Source organism: Bacillus rossius, chromosome 13 (genome assembly GCF_032445375.1).
Source record: "Bacillus rossius redtenbacheri isolate Brsri chromosome 13, Brsri_v3, whole genome shotgun sequence".
Classification (NCBI taxonomy): domain Eukaryota; kingdom Metazoa; phylum Arthropoda; class Insecta; order Phasmatodea; family Bacillidae; genus Bacillus; species Bacillus rossius.
This window is the reverse complement of record NC_086340.1, coordinates 8,561,529-8,582,815: the sequence shown is the minus strand read 5'-3', so window position 1 is coordinate 8,582,815 and position 21,287 is coordinate 8,561,529. Positions and strand designations below refer to the sequence as shown.

The 21,287-nt window shown below is 38.3% G+C and overlaps 1 protein-coding gene across 1 annotated transcript in view; it reads left to right on the top strand.

Annotated features, from left to right (window-relative positions):
* The first annotated feature begins 398 nt into the window (after positions 1–398).
* LOC134538592 (GTP-binding protein Rhes) overlaps positions 399–21,287 on the top strand; it is a 51,396-nt gene continuing 30,507 nt past the window's right edge. The window contains exons 1-2 of the mRNA XM_063380018.1: positions 399–547; positions 15,967–16,124. Of these exons, the coding sequence (XP_063236088.1) occupies positions 399–547; positions 15,967–16,124 (307 nt within the window). The remainder of the gene's footprint in view (positions 548–15,966; positions 16,125–21,287) is intronic.

Genomic DNA, 21,287 nt, shown 5'->3' with positions numbered 1-21,287 from the left:
CGTGTGTGGATATAGTACAAATGAATACTAATATTAATTTCGTGTCCATAGCATAAAAAAAACCTAAAAAAGTTGACATGGAACACTCCAATTCTCAGGCGGCGACTTGTAGACAGGGAAAACAATTTTGTAAATGCTTCCTCGGAGATGATCGTTACGGCGGATAAACAAACGAATCAGGAGTGCAAGGGTTTCAAAAATTCTTTCTTTCAGATCGTCGATCCGCACACGCGCCCCTTCGAGTCCGCGCCGACGGCGGGCTGGAGGCAAGCCCTTGGCGGGCGGCGGTTAGCGCCGCGGCCTCGCGCCTGGGGCGGCTGCTGTGCGGCGGCGGCGGCGGCGGCGGGGGCGGCGGCGGCGGCGGCGGCGGGGGCGGCGGCGGCGGGCCGGAGTCGCCCATGCTGCCCCAGCAGCAGGCGGCGGGGTCCGCCCCCAGCCCCGGGTCGTCCTCCTCGTGCGAGGACAGCTGCCGGCCGCCGCCCAGGAACTGCTACCGCCTCGTGCTGCTGGGGTCTTCGCGCGTCGGCAAGACCTCCATCGTGTCCAGGTACACCCCCTCCTCCCCTACTCCTCCTCCTCCGCCGTCACACGCGCATCCACATGGTTAAAAAACCCGCATGTTTAGAGCGTATAGGGGCTTGCCCTGAGACGCACTTTAGAGTCTTCCCTACCCAGACCCCTCCCTTTTCACACATAGTTTTAACTTAGGTTAGGAAAAAAAAAAAAAAAAAGTCCACCGGGAAGCCTACGAGATTCACTCATCCTTCTGGACATACATACCTACCCGAATGCTCACGTTGGCAAGCCCTTCTTTTCACAGACGAGAGAGAGCCAAAACCCCCCGATGTTCCCCAAGTTCATGCTCGCTTTTTTTTTTTTTTCCAGTACCACAACAGGAGGTGTATTTATTTGGGGGGGGGGGGGAATTTCGCGGGGCATTTACTCTCCAAATGCGCAGGTTCAACTTATAAGATGTCATTCTTAAAATTAGCAAGAAGTAAATATAAATACTTTATAAAACATTGTGGACGGTTGGTTATATAATGTAAGTATAGCTACATTTTAAAAATACTGTAAAATCATTTTATGGTTGCTTAGCAAATAAATTTTTAATGTGTAGCTATCCAGCGCTAGGAAACAGTTTTTACATGATTTCACAGTATTTTTAATGTAGCTATCCTAACCAAACAAACTGTCCACAATGTTTTAAATTAGGTATTTATAATGTAGCTAACCTAACCTAATTGACCATTAGTTATCATGAGTTGTATATTTATTTACAATGAACAAAAAAATAACCCCGAAGATGCACGATCGGGAGTTTGGCTCTCTCGTCTGTTGAAAGAAGGCTTGCCAACGTGAGTATTCGGGTATGTCCAGAAAGATGAGTGAATCGTAGGCTTCCCGCATCCACCCTATGCACCTCGGGAAGCCTTCTTTTCACAGACGAGAGAGCCAAAACCCGAAGTTCCCCGAAGTTCATGCTTTTTTTTTTCCCCGTATCTTTAATGTAGCTATCCTAACCAAATCAACCGTCCACAATGTTTTAAAGTATTTATAATGTAGCTAATTGACCATTAGTATCCTTTTATCAACACCGCCATATTTATTTACAATGAACAAAAAAAACCGAAGATGCACGATCGGGAGTTTGGCTCTCTCGTCTGTGTGAAAAGATGGCTTCCCCTGCGCCTCTGGACCGGGAATCATTCTAGTGCTCGGTCACACTTGACTATCGCAAGTAGTCGTCAGCACCCCATTTATCAATTTGATACTCCAGTATAACCTTTACCGGTTCCCTGTCACACCCTTCATAGTTGTTGTTCTCAATTAGTTTATTTTATTCCAGCGACGATATTATTGCAGTATTTGCGGAAACTTGTTTAGTCGGACATTTTCCAGACGCGTGGAGTTCAATCATTAATTTTTTTTGACGTGACAACGTCTAATAAATCGATGAACGCCGGCTGCACGCACGAAAAAGTGTCCCGTTACGCACATTGTTCCGTTACGCACATGTTTCCGTTACGCTGTGTCCCGTTACGCTCATTGTACGCTTGTGCCGCATCTATCTCTCTTCCACTCGACTTTTTATAAAGTGAAGTGAAAAGTTAATGTGGTTTTCATTGCTTATTACAACAACAATTTCGGCAATTAAGGTTAATTATTCTTGCATTTTAAAAATTTGATTACTAGTATAATTTCAAGTATTTATTCTTTTATTATTAAAATAAAATTGATTCAATTTTATTCATAAAAGTATTCAATCATTTCATCAATGTTTTGTTATGACGTTGTCACATTAAACTATCGTCCGTAAACCGACTTTACAGACAACCAATTTTTTTTTGTTTATTTTAACGCACTCACCAATTACTTATCACAGTCACGAACACAATTTTTTTGTTATCGTGGATTAAGGAAATTTGAAATTCTCAATCGTTACGTCCATGCTCCGAGAACGAGTAGACGGCGCTAGTATCTTCGTGAGCTGTAGTCACCAGTAACGTGGCCTATTCTATAAAGACGGGACTCGCTACAGCTTGAGTTACATAACTACTGTACAAAAGAATGAAGGGACACGAATTTCTTCTGCAAAAAGTTTAAGTCATTAACGTTTAGTATTGAAATAATTTTTTGGGGATGACTAAACAATACTTTCAATATAAACTATCTTAATATATTGCCTATAAATCCAGTGTCCTGATGTTTGTTTCCAGTGAACTCTTCACCAAGTCAACCGATTTCGATGAAAATTGGCATTTATGTGTAATTTTTTCCAACTTGAGAGACAGGATAGTTTTTATTTCGATTAATGGTCTTAATAATTTATAATTAATAATAAACTGATTATCAATGTTGATTGGTGTTTAAGCCCGGGAAACAGTGGGTACTTCGTCTTCATGACAACGTTGCGTGCTCGAGAGTCGGGAAACCATCGGTGCTATTCGTTTTTTCTTCGGTACATTACAAAGCATTGTGTTAAGTTTTTGTCAAAATTAATTAATTTTCATTTTATTTAATTTATTATAACTGTAAATAAGAGATTTGGTCTCATTCTCCCCCCCCCCCCCCCCCCCCCCCCCCCCGCCGTATTAAAACAAACGTCCGAAGCCGGGTCGGGCAGCTAGTGTCATTGTAAATCTCTTAATGTGTGATCTTTGCTTCAAACAATGCCAAGTTTTCAACATCATTTTATGGTATAAAAACTGTTGAAACAATTGTGGCGTCTTTCAATTTCCCCTTCTTACCGTTAAACTATTAGCTAACCCATTTTTCATCACTTCCGCGCGAATCCCCACAAAAAAAAACGACGCAGTTTGTGCCACGAAACCCACGCCGCTCCTTGGACACCCCTGACCCCAGTGTTGAGTGAAGGTGCGAGCTAGGGCCGCCAGAGCGCACGGCAGTCCACTTCTGCGACGTTGCCACGTTGCCGCTTGTTGACAACGCGCGCCTGCTTCTATACCTCCTCGCGGCTATAGGCAGGCGGTCCCTGTGTAGCGATGGCAACACTGTCGAACATATCGATATATCGGTCTTTCAACATATCGCACGAATTATATTGGTATCGGCTTCAAAACATCGATATATTCTATACATCGGTTTATTACCATGTACGTACCTTTACCCATGCTTTGCTTATTATAAGATTATTATTTACGTAGGTATGTGTTACATTGAGTTCTTGATACGTCTAAGGCGTCTAAGCTAATACAAAAGAATTAGCTAACACAAGTTTAGCTAATTAAATAAAAAAATTACAAATAACTTTTTTTATTTATTCAATAATTTAGGATAGATAATTAATATATTGTATTGAAAAAAAATTGGTTGTCTGTAAAGTCAGTTTACGGACGATAGTTTAACGTGACAACGTCATAACAAAACATTAATGAAATTATTGCATACTTTTATGAATAAAATTGAATCATTTTTATTGAATTATCACTATTTTGTATGGTACAAAGAAGGAGTGAAATGAAATCTACAATTTAATTGATCAATTTACTTTTATTTGCGCTCATTAATTCAAATATATTTATTACTTTAAAAAAGAGATTATTTTAACTATAACTTTTATACATGTTTGCTATTTAACTTGTTCCAATCTGTGTTATTCTGTTAAGGATAGGACGATGATAGGAAAAGTCGGAAACGAATGGGAGTGTTTCAAGTTTAACGTGATTCGAAAAAAAGTCAAATCGATGGTTTGTTCCAATCGAGTGGAAGAGAGATAGATGCGGCGCAAGCGTACAATGAGCGTAACGGGACACGGCGTAACGGGACAATGTGCGTAACGGGACACTTTTTAGCGCGTGCAGCCGGCGTTAATCAATTTATTACACGTTGTCACGTCAAAAAAAAAAAGTGGCAACACTTCAGGACATGTATCTTCTTCACAACTGAGACAAAACACTTGGTTAGGTAATAACCTAGAAAAACGCCTGAGGTTAGCTTTTTTCCCGATGGCGGAAGAGGGTATCCAGCGACAGCGATGCCAGCGCTGTTGAGTCTTCTTCTCGACACAGGCCGGCTCGCCGTGCTGCGATGATCGATGTTGTTGACACGTTTCCCGTCCTTGCCTCGCCCACTTACCGCCAACCGTCATCCCTTTCTCAAAAGCCCGACGTCTCACTCCCAGCCGAGCGGTGATAAATACCTCGTGGCAGACTTCGAGAAGGTGCTTCCACTTCCTCCCCCCTTGTGACTCTACCCCCCCTCCCCCCCACCCGGCCCACGCGAAGGATTGGCGCACGTACCAGGATTCTCGGCCGTACCGCAAATCTCAGACGTACAATTTTAATGGCGCTTATTATCTTTGAAAGATTTGTGCAAATGGGAGTGCATGACTTGATGTAGGCTTTTGGACATACGCCATTGCTAAACACATGTATCATGTATGTCTGTAGAAGAAAACTACACAAAAAAAATGACAAAAACACAAATAAAGCAAAAAAAAATTGCTGTTGTCAGGATATAAACACCACACACTACTCCACAACAGGAATAAGGTCAACAAACAAAGAAAAACAAAAGAAAAATGGACTAACAGAACGAAAAAACCTCCTACAAATGTTGACAGCACAAAAATAAATAAATAAATAAATAGGGAGTGCGTCGTTTGCCCTACAGGCGTTTGCCCTAAACTCATTTTCGAAGCATATTCTCGCATTCCTCATTCCAAACAGGCGTTTGCCCTAAAAGTGTTTGCCCTAAAGGCGTTTGTCCTAAAGTCGTTTGCCCTACAGGCGTTTGCCCTACAGGCGTTTGCCCTACAGGCGTTTGCCCTAAAGGCGTTTGCACAAAATGTTTGATAATCACATTCGGTCCAAGCTCCGGCATTTGCCCTAAAGGCGTTTGCCCTAAAAGAAGTTTTTCGACAGTCGTTTGCCCTACAGGCGTTTGCCCTACAGGCGTTTGCCCTAAAAGTTTGCGAATTTTCAATAATCCGAAAATGAATGCTTGCCGGCGTTTGCCCTACAGTCGTTTGCCCTAAAGGCATTTGCCCTAAAGTCGTTTGCCCTACAGGCGTTTGCCCTACGAACCTTTTCGAAGATAGATGTCCTTACGTGTGTCGCCCCTGTTGACAAATGTTGGAACCATTCTCCAAATGAGTACAAAGTACAAAATTCACATATTAGATGGCAGCACATACGGTTTGCTTTCCCAACGTTGAAGTCTAAGAATGCAGCTGGTAATTGAACCTTACAACAGATGAATCTCAGTGACTGGATTGTATTTTTTAAATAATTTTTATCAAAGAGGTTGATGATGTAATATTTTCCAAGGTGGGTGGCGGGGGGTTAACTAGCGAACGAATTAACTTAATTTAATATTGCTGCTATATATAAAAACAAGCGTTAACAAAAGGAGCTTACAAAATTTTATTATCCTTGCCTGCTGGAATTTTCACTTAAAGTCGTCCTAAAACGATGACCCTAAAATAATTTAAGGCAGAAGATGATACATATGCATTTATAAAAACATTTTCAGTGTTTAAAAGTAACTGTTAAAATAGCCTCCGAGACCTTCATGCCTATTTTCAATTTTTATATAACATGTGCCCAACTGAATCTGTCGTTTTATTAATATGTTTGTAGAGTGCGGTGAAAATACTTCCATCGAGAGTGTGCATATTTTGCTAATTCGCCCAGACCATCTATAGCTTAACCCCTAATAAGTTTTATGGGAACAAGTGAAGAATAATAAAAGACTGATTTTATGTGTGACAGCCAATGAAATGTACAACATTTCAAAATGCATTTAATCATATCATCCATATTGCCACAATATTTGAATGAATGTCATAGGTATGAGTGTAAACTAGGAACGATTTTGATATGTCATGGAATTACAATAATGAATTACGTAAAAGTATAATACACAAAGAAAGATCATTAAATATAACTCTGTTTCAGATGCTAATGAATAAGCAAAAATAGTGCAATTTTAGTTAATATATTTTCAAAACAATTTAGTTTCAAAATTGCTTCGATCTTGTTTTTAAACACTGAATCAACTTCTCTATATTTTTTGCAAGTGAAGATTAGAAAATAATATTCAAAAAAATAATTCACCGAATTACATAATTTTCAAAATAAACCCTTGCAATTATATTTAGTTAATTACATATTTGTCACATGCCCACAAACAGTCTTACGACTTTAACAGTGGGCACGATGTGTGTGTGTGTGTGTGTATATATATATATATATATATATATTCATTATTTGGTTAAATGTACGCAATAGGTTTAGCCAACCCGACTTGCTTGCCTTGGTCGGCAAATATGTTGGCTGTTTTCTCTGTTAGAACTCTGGGTATCGTGTGTATGGAGTAATGAATTATTTCTTCACTTCTGCTAATGAAATTTATATACCCACTTTTATACCCATGGGTATAATAGAATATAAAGCAGATATTGGACGTCGTGCGGGGCGGGCTTACAGGACAGCAAATCATAACAAAAACTGTTAGCATAACAATCATGTATTAAAAATAGTATTAGTTGTGCACGCGCAGTTCATCTCCACAAATTAAGTTTGTACGTGACTATAATTTTTTTTTCTCCTGAGATCGTTTTTAGGTAGATTTCGCAGAGCGACTTACAGAAAATTTCACGATATTTTCTCCTATCTAGGTCCTCTGAATTTCAGAATTTCTAATTGAGGTAAATATGAATGTCTAATGTATTGTTGGATTGGATTTATATCTCATACATATTGTTGAGCCAACAATTAATTTGCAATTTATTGTTACATTGGATATTCTAGAAATATTCATAAGATTTTACTTAGTTATTGAAACTTCTGGAATTTTTCAGAAAGTTTTTTTTTATATTGGTAGGCCGCACGGCGAAATCTACCTTTCCGACTGGCTGCCATCGGGGATTTTTCATTTATGATTATGGGATATATGATTTGACACTATTATGCACACAGACGATTCATATCTAAAACAATCTTATTCAAACGAAAGGTTTTTAATTTTTTAATAAGACATTTTTTTTGTGACAGATATCTCAAAGAAAACAAAACCAGTAATTCGGCAGAATTCTATACGAGCCTCGTTGCCAAATTTAATGGACGCAAAATAATAAATTACCTACACACATACACAGCGAGACTCTTTTCAGCGTAAATGTTACATGGCAGGACAAGATTCAAGAATAGTTTAGCTTGGGAGAAGAGTCCTTTCAAAAAAATGTCAGGTAGGAGCCCTGGTTCAATACACAAGAAAGTCATTCGTAAAAAGATTCGACACGGCACAACTCGGCGTAAACTGGCTTACCAAGGAGATAGTCGGTTGAAACTAAAACGGCGTGATCTCCAATCGACTAAACCAAATGTTGACTATGGATCCTCATCAGGGCAAGTTACTATTGTACAAGGGTGTGATCTTCCTGAAAATGAACTATTAAGTAAGTGTGAACATTACATCGCGTCACTGCAAGTCAGTTTGGAAGAAGGAAGGAATATTGTGGAACAAACAAATATGCATACAATCCCGCAAGGAAAGTCGTTCTGTGTGCGGTGCGCTAAAGTCACATTATTATTATTATTATTATTATTATTATTATTATTATTATTGAGAAATACCATTACGTATCTTCATTATTTTATTTTGGGAATATAAGTGGAATCCACTATGTAAATATGGGAAATATTATGAATGTATTTAAATATATATTATATTACGGATACAGCCTATTTTAAGAATCATGCCAACCAATTACTATTATCGGCCAACTCTTATAACTGAACGTCAAAATGATCTAACACAAACATTACAAACTAAATGCAAATTATGGAAAACCCAGAACAAAACGAACTAGAATACTTCTTCATTGTGTACTTCAGGTGTATGTTGTGTATACATTCCAGAATAAAATAGTATGAACAATATGTAGGAGTTTAACCGCATTAGTACTATTATGCTAATTAAGAAAATGTTTAACAGCTAGTATTCGCATTATTTACCTATATGATCGTATTATTTTAAGTAATCATAGCGTAATGCGCGTCTGACAGCTGAAATTGAAATAAGCAAAGCCCCGGAAAAAAAATTGAACCTTTTTCCAGCGATATTTTTGTTAAATCGCCAATACTGTTTTTTTTTTTATTATACGATTTCTTTTTTTGGTCGAAGACCTTACATCATCTAATGTTCCGAAATATTTTACAGAAAAAATATTCGATAACATTGAACTTACTGCAGGGAACCATCTGTTGGTGAATCTAGGAAGTTCATACCACATGAATTCCCACCAAATCTCGATATAGGCTTACATAAGTGCCATCTAGTGACGGTTTTGTAAACTTTGCATTTAGAGGGAAAACATTTATTTAGGTACTGCCACCTGCGGAGGAAATATAAACTACGAGAACACTGTTTGAATGGATACATAATTGAAAAAACCTACATTACCCAAAATAACCTAAGCTTCGTTTACCCTAAAGTCATTTGCCCTACAGGCGTTTGCCCTAAAGGCATTTGCCCTACAGGCGTTTGCCCTACAGGCATTTGCCCTAAAGGCGTTTGCACAAAATGTTTGATAATCCCATTCGGACCAAGCTTCGGCATTTGCCCTAAAGGCGTTTGCCCTAAAATAAGTTTTTCGACAGTCGTTTGCCCTACAGGCGTCTGCCCTACAGGCGTCTGCCCTAAAAGTTGGTGTGGTTTCGTTAATCCAAAACATAAGTGCTTGCCGGCGTTTGCCCTACAGTCGTTTGCACTAAACGGCATTTGCCCTAAAGTCGTTTGCCCTACAGGCATTTGCCCTACGTTTAGGGCAAACGCCTGTAGGGCAAACGATGTGTACCCAATAAATAAATAAATAAATAAATAAATACAAATACCGAACCCATTATCACGGTATTTGTACCACTATCACGGCGCTTGTACCATTATTATAACTGTACTTGACACTTATCTGTACTTGTACTATAAAAATGCCTTATTTACCTGTACCGCAATGACGAAGTTATGGTACGCAAACGTAAGCACAATATTTGACTACAATGAAACCAGTAATTCTATCATTTGTTTCAATTAGTTTGTTTTTCGAAGTTATGCTTCTTTAGGCGCGTTATGAAAAAAATGATGAGAGTGAAATTTTAAAGATGCGCGCGCATCACTGTAACACAAAATTAACAGGTTGAAGCTGCCCGCTAAACCGCTTATTATGTCTCGAAAAAAAGCTACCAACAAAATAGAAATAGAACCTCTATTAGTCGCGCATGTTGGCACGCTCGTCGCCTCTGATCACTGTTTTCATATTTATAATATTTATCCACATGTTTCTACTTTCTACATTCACAACACGTGTTTTAGTTTCATACAAGTGCGAATTATATATGTGCTAATAAATTATATTCAGTAGTGATTTAAATTGAATATTTTGATTAATATTATTTACTATTCGTAAATATTAGTAAAAAAATTGTGTTTATATACTTTTAAAAGTGCTCCAATATAATTGAGGTTAACTATCCGTATGTATTATTTATTGATATAAATTAAAATATTATTATTTAATATAATTAATACTAAATAGTATTAAATTATTAATGTTAAATATTTATTATTGGTTATTTAATATTTACAAAATAAAGAAATACATTTAATATAACATTTAACAAAAAAATTGTGATAAAAATTAAAACCAAATTCAAAATAAAATATTAATTTTTATATTTATTATTAAATTGAATAAATAATAAATATCTATTAAAATAAATGAACAAATTTAATGAAAACTTTTGGATAAAAATGAAAAGTAAATATTAAATTAAGAAAATAATAAATATTTAAAAGATGAATAAACTTAAATTAAATGTTTGAATTTATTTGTTTATTTATTTTCTTTTAAAATATTACATAATCTATAATAAATATTTAAAATTAAGAATCTTATCATATTTAGTACAAATTATGTTATATATATTTATTATTCTCTAAATTTTATTTATTTAATTTTTCAAATTTAAACTGAACTTTATTGACTATGTTGACTATATTTTTCCAGCCCTTTTATTATTTTATTGTAATTAATTATTTGCATGCAATTAAAAACTTTTTTTAATGATGCCAAAGAAGTAAAACTTCTCACGCGCGTACATAAGTACACGCGCCCATTTGTTATGTTATATTAATATTTACGTATGAAACAAAGCTGTCAAATTTTCCGTTAAGTGTAAATCTGTCGACACTTCTATTTATTTTTACATTTCGTTCGTAATTTCCCAGAGTCGTGAATTTTCCGAGAAACAGAATACGGAATTTTAAAGTTTTTGAAATATACCGATATTCCATTGTTATCCTGCAAAACCGCCTTTTTTTAAATTCCTGCTAGATAATGAAACATATGAGTGTCGCTGACCCAAACTTAACAACATGGGCGAAAGAAAATCTGTAGAATACCCGAGGAAGGCGGTAACATTCCCGCTCTACAGTTGTGATTTTCAAAACGCAAGTGGACCCCTACAGTAAACAGTGAGGAGCTTTTTAATTCCAGGGGGGGGGGGTTAAGTTCCCCTGCCCTCTACCCCCCCCCCCCCCCCAGGCTGTTAATTTACGCCCATGCTTACCAACCTTTCACCCTCCAAACTTTCACGTTTACGTGCAGAAAAGTCTGTTAAGAATTTAAAAGTCAGTGAAATCAAAGAATGTTTACAGCCACTTAGAAGTAACTAAATAACTATAAAAAAAAGGAGCACGTGTAACTCAGTACACGCGATTGAAGTGAAACTTCTTTGGAAAATCAAATTTCGACTCGTAAAGTATATAGTAAGGGGTAAAACGGAAGATAGAGAGATAGAGAGAGAATAATAGAGAAAGAAAATATATTTTTTTAAAATAAACATGGTTTAACATGATTATTACTCACTTCAAAATAACTGTTCAGGTTATTATAATTATTTATTAATCAATGATGATTAAATAACAATAAATATTACTCACTGTTGAAATACTTACACCATAAAGAAAAACTGTGCATGTTACTGTTTCTTCAAACAAGGTAGGAAGCGCTACCTATGCGGGAAATGCAGGGACTGTCTCGACAGCGCTCTCTACGCTTTTGGTTGAACAAGGAGGAAAGCTTACGTGCTGGTAGCAAATATAAAATTCACGGCACTCACACCCGACTGTATAGGATACCTATATCTATTTTCTGAAGCAATCGCATGCGCACACTCTGTCTTATTCTTCCGTTCATCAACCTCTCTTTCGGTTCTATTTTGTACATGTTTATTCTATGTCCTTCTTGCGTCAGAAACCTTTCACGAAAACATTGCATTAAAATTCGGCCTGGAAATTTTACTCTCATCGCGCGTAAAAAAGTTTCACTTCAAAAAAAGAAAAAGATTTATTACCGGAAAATGTTTGTTGCAAAAAAAAATTGCTAGCCTAGAGAATTATTGTATTTGATACCAATGATATAACCTGTCGACGATTAAAAAAAAATTATTATCCATCAATTCAACAGCACATCGAGCTTTTTCGTAAATGTTACGCACATTATGCTGTGCTGGCGTACGATTATTGGAGTACCGTACCGTAATGAGGCATCGCTGCCCCTTCCCACAATTGGCCGCATTGTGAGAGAGAGGGCAGCCAAATGGCTGTCTGAATGGCGTTGCCTGGCGACCGTGACACCGACAAATGACGCTTCACTCCCCCCCCCCCTCCCCCTTTCACATACTCCACACCTCCGATGCAAGGAGATGGGTGTTCTCGGAGCGACTGTTAACGAGCACCGTTCTCTCTGGCCGCGGAAACCCGAGCGTCGCTCCACGCCAGCGCTGCAGGCGGGAAACAATGGAAGTTGCCGGCGCGTTAAGTGTGACGTAATTGAAACGTCTCGTCCAGGTCGAATGAGTTATTAGCACACGTCTTTCAACATGCGGTAACCATTCATTACGCTTCTGCTCATACTCACTAACTGTGAGTGCATGGTGCGAAGGTGTCTGAACAACCGAAGCCTATTTATAAAGAAAAAAAAAATTCTAAATAAGTGTTTTATACAGTTTTTAAGTAAAACGCATAATATACATTGCAATAAAACCATGTATAAACTTAAATTAAATAAGGGAATAACATTCTAACGTAAGTATACTTAAAACTTCATTAAAATATGTAAATTGACACAGACAAAATGAATGTTTTCATAAAAAAATTGGTTGTCTGTAAAGTCGGTTTACGGACGATAGTTTAACGTGACAAAGTCATAACAAAACATTGATGAAATTATTGCATACTTTTATGAATAAAATTAAAACATTTTTATTGAATTATCACTATTTTGTATGGATACAAAGAAGGAGTGAAATAAAATCTACAATTTAATATATAAATTTACTTTTATTTGCACTCATTAATTCAAATATGTTTATACTTTAACGAACAGTTTATTTTAACTATAACTTTTATACATGTTTGCTATTTAACGTCTTCCAAACTGTGTTATTCTGTTAAGGATAGAATGATGATAGGAAAAGTAGGAAACGAATGGGAGTGTTTCAAGTTTAATGTGCCTCGAAAAAGTCAAATCGATGGTTGTTCCAATCGAGTGGAAGAGAGATATATGCGGCGCAAGCGTAAAATGAGCGTAACGGGACAAAGCGTAACGGGACAATGTGCGTAACGGGACAATGAGTTATCCTTTTTAGTGCGTGCAGCCGGCGTTCATCGATTAGACGTTGTCACGTCAAAAATTTTTAAATCCTAATGAAAAAAACGAACGAGCGATAACTTTTAAGTAAATTTTTAACACTGCGTGAACAAAAAAAAAATAATGTTACACTTATCGGAGAAAGCCAGTAAACTAGCAACGTATTGTTATAAATCGCATAATTCGAGGGTAGGACCCAAGCCAATAATCTCTAGACCACCCAGGCAGGTACAAAGTTGTAAGTAGACTAATTATGAAGCAACTGAATACAACAAATCACAATAAAATCTCACATGACCATTTAAAACAAAAATTAAATCCTTACACCATAAAATGAGTGTGTCACTCAGATGAATATGTCACTCACCAGAGACTGGGTAGTAAATTCTCAGCCCGAAATTTTTAGGCATTAACAGAATGTACATAAGTGTTTTTATATATACATTTATAAGATTTCTTAATAAATGTACAGAAATATTCTACTGCAAATATCAGAGGTTAAAAGAAGAAACTTTAAGTAATATGATTTTTAAAAAAAATGTATTTTGTTTTCCTTTTTAAGTTACGTCTGCCTGCAAACGTACTAAGCATAGAGATGAATATAATACTAAATAAATGGAGCTTGTGGTAAAATAGAGGAATATCGCTACACCTATCGGAACTCACGAGTATTTCTAGTCGTTTGTCAAAAATATTGCTTTCCCCAAACTGCACCCAGCGATACTTAACCAAAAAAGCCAAACCCAAAAAGCCATTACCGTTCGTATGCAACTCGTAATTTAGTTGTCAAGCTCGTGACAAACGGCGAACGTTAATCTTAAAACGAATCTGCAAGGCCTTCAGACGGGAAAAAATAAATAAATGAAATTTGTAAATACATTGGCAAGCCGAGAAGCCCGTATGATATACTACACATAGCAAAATAAGTGCCTGTAAAAAGGGGATACATGAGTAAAAAAGGTAAGCGTACAGTCTTCCAACACCTTCAGTTTTGACATAGACTCTAGTCGAAATACTTTAACCCCCAGACATCTGGTGTTTCTATATATATTAAGGTCATAATTTAGTGCTTTGGAGAGGTTACTAACCACTTCGCTATCTTGTCTGAAATCGTACCGGCTCCCTATTTTTGGTGCACTGACTTGTAGCGACATACATATTTTTTTTTTTTTTTTTTTTTTTTTTTCGGTAAGTTGTTGCATCTCAAGGAGTTGAAAATCATCACAAGGAGGCTGCTTGTGTTTTACTCCCCTATTCCCCCTTGGTTCAAGAACTTAATATCTTGCCCAATCTTTTGTTTCTGGCAACGATTTAGTTGGCCACTTTTTAAGATAAATGCACTCGACATGAAAGTTTGATAATATACAAAAAAAAAACTAATAAATGTTTAAAGTGTATAATCGTGGAATATCGCGGGGTAGTATACATAAATGTAAAAAAAATAAAAAGTGAGCCAATCTTTCATTACTCGCCAGTGAGGTAAACAGCTAACCATATGTAAACGAGCAAATTCAATGTGTTCTCACGTTCCAGATAAACTTATAATACGAAACTCGGACACAATTTTTAGGAGCAAACATTTTTCAAGTAAAATTATACCATAGCATATTTACTCGACAGACCTGGCATTTTCGTTCAGAGAGTTTACTCAGTTTTCTGCATCTCATTGAGTTACCAATCACGCCACACACAAACTGAATTGCTTCCACAGTGGGAGGCAATTCAAAAAACGAATGATAACAAAATCGGGTGACACAGTTTGGTGTTGCAGCTACATATCTTATCATCTCCATCCAAAATTTAAATCACACCACTGGATAGCTAAAAGGATCAAAGAATATCGTTACGCTAAGTGAGGACTGTGACGCATCGCGCGCGGTGGAGGGGGAAGCGCCGCCATTTTGAGGTCATTTGGCTGCGTTTCGAAACTTCCATTTAGTATAACTTTTGACTCGGAGGAGCTACGACGTTCGTTTCAGTTTCAATCGTCAGCTTTCGTCAAAATCTATCGATTGCGTATATAAAGCATTAGTGTAAAATAGTTACAGTAAAATTATATATACATATATATATATATATATATATATATGGTGTTAAAATAAAAATTAGCGTATTTTATATTTTGTACAGAAAATGTTACCTGTTACGTACACGTATTCACGTAAAACACACGGCCTTGTTCATGAGACAGCCACACCCAGGGCCGGATTTAGGGGAGGGCAACCAGGGGCGAAAGCCCCGGGGCCTCCACAAACGGAGGGCCCCCACAATAGAGACTTCGGAAAAAAAAAATCTTTCAAATTCCGACAAGTAAACACTAGTAAACATCTTTTCCTTCGATATTCTTTTTTCGCTGTTTTACCTTTACCTACAGTACTTTGTACATACATGAATATATTATTGTTAAATATTAACAGAAATTTTCATTAACACTAAAATTTAATTTCATATAATTCTTGTCTCCGATTATATTTATGTATGTTTTTTTTAATACTAAGAAAATCTACTTGATTTCACAATAAATTATTTATTGGAATACTTTACTGAAAAAAAAAATTGTTCATTTTATTTGGAAAATAATTTTGGGCCAGGAAGCCTCCGCTCCTCTGTTGCCCCGAGGCCTCCAGACCTCTAAATCCGGCCCTGGCCACACCCCATTTCTTTTGTAAATAAAAAAAAACATATTCATTTAAAATTAAAGATGTTTGTAAAGTTGTACGTTTTCATCGCGAAACCACTAGCGTGTGGCCACAGAAACTAAAATGGCGCCAGTGCTTGTGTCGCCACAGGTTCCTGAGCAACAAGTTCGAGGACTCGTACACGCCCACCATCGAGGACTTCCACCGCAAGCTGTACCGCATCAGGGGCGAGGTGCACCAGCTCGACATCTTGGACACGTCCGGCAACCACCCCTTCCCGGCCATGCGGCGGCTGTCCTTCCTCACAGGTGCGTGCTACCCTTCTCGTGCACGGCAGTGGGGTGCTTGGTGACGAATTACATTGTTATTAACAGAGACCGGAAAAATTCGCGCTTTCGAAGACCTCTAGGATGGACTCCACAACCCCCTACATACTCAGGCAAATGCCACCTGCTCATTGGCTACTGACTCGTCACACCGGTCAACTGGGACACTTACTATTCGATACTTTTTTTTGGTTGAAGGTTTTCCATTGGCTCAAAGTCCTTCAGATAAACTGTAAGCCAATCACAGAAGCAATATAAAGGTACCTACAGTTGTTTGGATTCCAGCATGTCGTGAAATGAATTCGCGAATTTTTCCGGTCTCTAGTTATTAATAATTTTTTTTATAATTTTTAAATTTTTTCCCAATTTCCTTAGTCAATATTTGAGGATTTTCAAGATGGCGGACGTGACATCATAATTCAAAATGGCGGAATGTTCTAGAAAACAAAATGGCCGCCCGGGTTCAAAGTCCCGTTGTCAAATACAAGATGGCCTCCGGAAATGACGTAATCCAAGATGGCCGCCGAAAATGACGTAATCCAAGATGGCCGCCAGAAGTGACGTAATCCTAAGATGGCCGCCGTGGCTACCTGGCTCCCCAGCCTTACCGCGTACCTACCGAACATGTTTAAGTTAGTTTAGCTACATTAAAAATACTTTAAAATAGTAACTAATACTAGCTACATGAAAGTTTTGGAACTGTTGGTTAGTAAATGTGTATCAGAACGTAGTTTTTACCTAACCAACCTTCACATGATTGCACGGTATTTTTTTTTACATGTAACTCGCCGAACATAATCAACTGTTCTCGCGATTTCACACTACATCTCTTGCGCCTAACTTAACCTTAGCAAACCGTTAAAACGGCAAACCTCTAAAATTAATCCAACGTCCTCTTACAGAATGATTGGAAAACATGTAATGAATGATGTAAGTAAACGCCCTCCAGGCCCGGGCCCTGGACCCAGGGGTCCACCCAGCCCCATCCTTGTGGGGGGGGGGGGGCATGTTCGTTGCCCCAATCATTGTTCGTTCCTATTCGTGCCGTCACTTCCCTGACAGAAACAGTCGAGGAATGTCGGGCGACGCGCGGCGCAGAGCGAACAGAGGAGTTCCCGGCGTAGGTCACGACACTGTGACCTCCCCCCACCTCCCGCACGCCGTGACCTCTGCGATGTGACGTCAACAAGCCAGCTCCGGACAGTTGACAGTCGGACAAAGAGGGACGCGGAACTCGGAGCTGTGACCTTTCCGCGTTTTAAGGCCAAGAGAATCCACTGACACACGGGGGGGGGGGGGGGGGATTTATTCTGCATCCCCCCCCCCAAAAAAAACCCTATTTTAGTATTCACAATTTAAAAAAAAATAATCTAAAAACACGTAACCGTTACAATGGACATAACTGTAAATATGATCTGCGTGTATCGCATAACGTGTAACGTTTCCTATGAATGCTATTACAAAATCTCGAAACTAAACCGGGCCTGGGGATTTTTAACCCCCCCCCCCCCTTTTTTTTCCCCCTTTATTTCTTGATCTTCTCTAACAAGGCCCTGACTGGTTTCTGACATTGATGACGAAATATTTCGAAGGAAAAAAAAAGTGACTTCGGAAGCAACGTTGTTGAAAACACAGAAAAATTAACTTCCAGCGAGTAACCACAACGGAAAAAGTCGGAATTTTTTTTAAAAAAATTACGAATGTTTGTCTGAATATTACAATGGTTATTATTATGAATTAATTTAAAATCATGAGCAAAAACACGAAATTAATACAGCAGATTATTTCAGTATAATTGACATTTCTTGAATTATCACCTCCTAGATCTTATTTCTGTCGAGGTTGTAACAGTTTTTTAAAATTACCAGTTCTTTATCTTTATTTCAGTAATTCTTGAATATCGTTTATCTTTAATATCTTTGGTTTTCAATCGTATGACAGAGGGGCGCATCTTATGTTTATGTTCTATGATATCAGCATGATCATTTGGCTTGAATACCTATTTTTATCATACACGCATTTAATTTTTTGACGTGACAACGTCTAATAAATCGATGAACGCCGGCTGCACGCTCGAAAAAAGTGTCCCGTTACGCACATTGTCCTTTTTTTTTTAACTTGCGAAAATTTTTCAGTGAAAAACAGTGGAAAACGGCAATGGCGTATGTCCAAAAAAAAATACTGCATTAAAACAATATTCCCCATGGCATGAATCATTTAAAAGAACGTAACGAGTGCTGAAGTTTTTTTTTTGCGCGTGAAAAAAATGCCTGCTCACCGAGTCTCCTGCCCGCCCAGCGCAGACAGCATCGGGGTCGCTTCACTTCGCTTCTCTCCTCGCGAGGATTACTGGGGTCCCCTATCCCCCCTCCACTCCTTGTCGTGGCCACGCAACGACGCGACGACGCGACGACACGACATCCCCCCCCCCCCCCCAGGCACAGTTAACCCTCTGTCGCGACCGCAGTTGGGGAAGGCTCATCATCCCACACCGCGGCGGAGCTCTGAAGAGCCGGATCTCGTTCAACGGCCGTGTCTCGTGGGGCTCACATACTGGCGGTCTTGTTGCTTCCTACGCCGTCAGAAATGCGGGCCGCAAGTCCCCAAAGCACCCAACAACCCCTGCATGGTTGATCTTTCAGCCCCGCCCAACTCTTCCCTGGACCTTTCTTCCCCCTTCTTGGGCCACTCCAGTGTTTCAGGGGCACTACGCAACCCGCGTTAACCATAATAAGATTCAATGCTATTTTCATTTTGCTTATAACTTATTAACTAATATAGATGTCGAAATGATGCTTGCTTGATATGTAAGACAAAGATACTCTTATCAAAGCCCATTTCTTCAAAAACGTGTTTAAATTATGGTTTCATACTAATCTTTACTAATATGCATAAGTGTATTGTCTAGGTTTGAACCATAATTTATTCACGTTTTTGAAGAAAGGGGCTTTGATAAGAGCATCGTTGTCTTACATATCAAGCAAGCATCATTTCGAAATCTGTATTAGTTAATAAGTTATAAGCAAAATGAAAATAGCATTGGATCTTATGATGTTAACGCGGGTTGCGTAGTGCCCCTGAAACACTGGAGTGGCCTCTTAATGCATGATATTTGTTCCGCGCATGACCCGGCCCAGGGTTTTCCCTGTGTCTATGCAGGTTTCACCTGGGTCACATTAGTTAGCTTTTAAGCTAGACTATCAATGGGGTGTCAGCCTAGGCGCCATTCGCAGCCATGGCTGGCCAGTAAACCCCAATAGCACACGGTGCACGCGCCCTTGTACTGCATGGTTAATACCCCGCATGGTAGAGTGTATAGGCTTCGGCCTGACACACACTTAGGTCCTCCCCTAACCTGGATCCTCCCCTTACACACTTAGAATAACTTCGGCCAGGAGAAAAAAAATCGTCAGTAATCACAACTTAAATTCGACGGACTTTTCCGACGAAGACCCTAACCTCAAATAAACGAAGGATTTTCTCCGAAACCTCGAATGACTGGATGATCTCCGCGTCACTGTTCGAAATTTTTCACCTTAAATTTTACCAAGAACCCTGGATACGTAAATCTATCGTTATATTCTAAAAAAATTACCGGTACAAAAATTCACTTGCTTTGAACATGAGCGTACAAGAGCACACAAATTTCTTCCACGCATGCGTTTAACCTGTTTATAACGGGCAAAATAAAAAAAATTCGGAAAGGGAAATACGGCCTACAAAGATCCACTTATCTGAAATTATGAAGAACTGTTTATTTATTCATTTATTCAAATTTACATTTACCCATACATAACCACGCTTGAGATAATTTATTTAAAAAAACGATTTCTACCACTAATAGTTACAATAAATTAATGTTTTTTAATTATATGGGCTAGTATTAAATATCAATCACTAAAGTATATGATTTAAAAGCAATTTTTATTTGTATGTAGCATTTTGTTTTTCATGCTGTGAAAATTTCGTTGCACATGGTACGCGCGCATCGTAAAAATTCAGTCTCATCATTATTTTTTTCGAAACGCACCTAAAGAGTATAGGTAACTTCAAAAAGTTAAAAAAAAAAAAAATTGTTGTCTGTAAACTCGGTTTACGGACTAAAGTTTAACGTGGCAACGTCATAACAAAACATTGATGAAATGATTGCATACTTTTATGAAGACAATTGAATCATTTCTATTAAATTATCACTATTTTGTATGGATACAAAGAAGGAGTGAAATTAAATCTACAACTTAATTGATAAATTTACTTTTATTTGCACTCATTAATTCAAATATGTTTATTACTTTAAGGAAGAGATTATTTTAACTATAACTTTTATACATGTTTGCTATTTAATTTCTTCCAATCTGTGTTATTCTGTTAAGGATAGGACGATGGTAGGAAAAGTAGGAAACGAATGGGAGTGTTTCAAGTTAAATGTGCCTCGGAAAATTCAAATCGACGGTTGTTCCAACCGAGTGGAAGAGAGATAGATGCGGCGCAAGCGTACAATGAGCGTAACGGGACAATGTGCGTGCAGCAGGCGTTCATCGATTTATTATACGTTGTCACGTCAAAAAAAAAAATTAAAAAGACGGAGTTGTAGTTACAGCGATCAGTATAACCATTTGGTTGCAGTTACTCGAGTACTGCTGCAGGCCACAAGAAGTCGTGGAAGTGAGCGCAGAACAAAGCAGCGCGGCTAGACGTGTTGTGGCAGCCCTGCGGGCGGGCGGGCGTATTGCGAGGGCTGTCTAATCACGTCGCTGCAGGCGCGCCAACCGCTATAACGACCATTCCCCTGCGCTCTCCATATCGACTGGCGGCGAGTCTGCCCGCTGACGTCACCAGCCCCGGCCGGATGAAGGGTTGGAGGGGGGGAGGGGAGAGAAAAAAAATAAACAAAACAACAACCTCTTGCGCGCCACCCCACAATGCAACGCGGAGATGAATAATTGATGAGGGCGAATTTGACGAAAGGGTTGGAAAGCCCCCGCGTCAATATAATAAATGCGACGCTGTGTGTAAAACCTCGAATCGTTCCTTTTAAAAAAAAAAACTCATTATTTAAAATATTAATGACTAATTGTTTAACATGTGGACTCTTAAATATACGTTTTATTTTAAAGATGTCAAAAATATCCCTCGTACAATTGT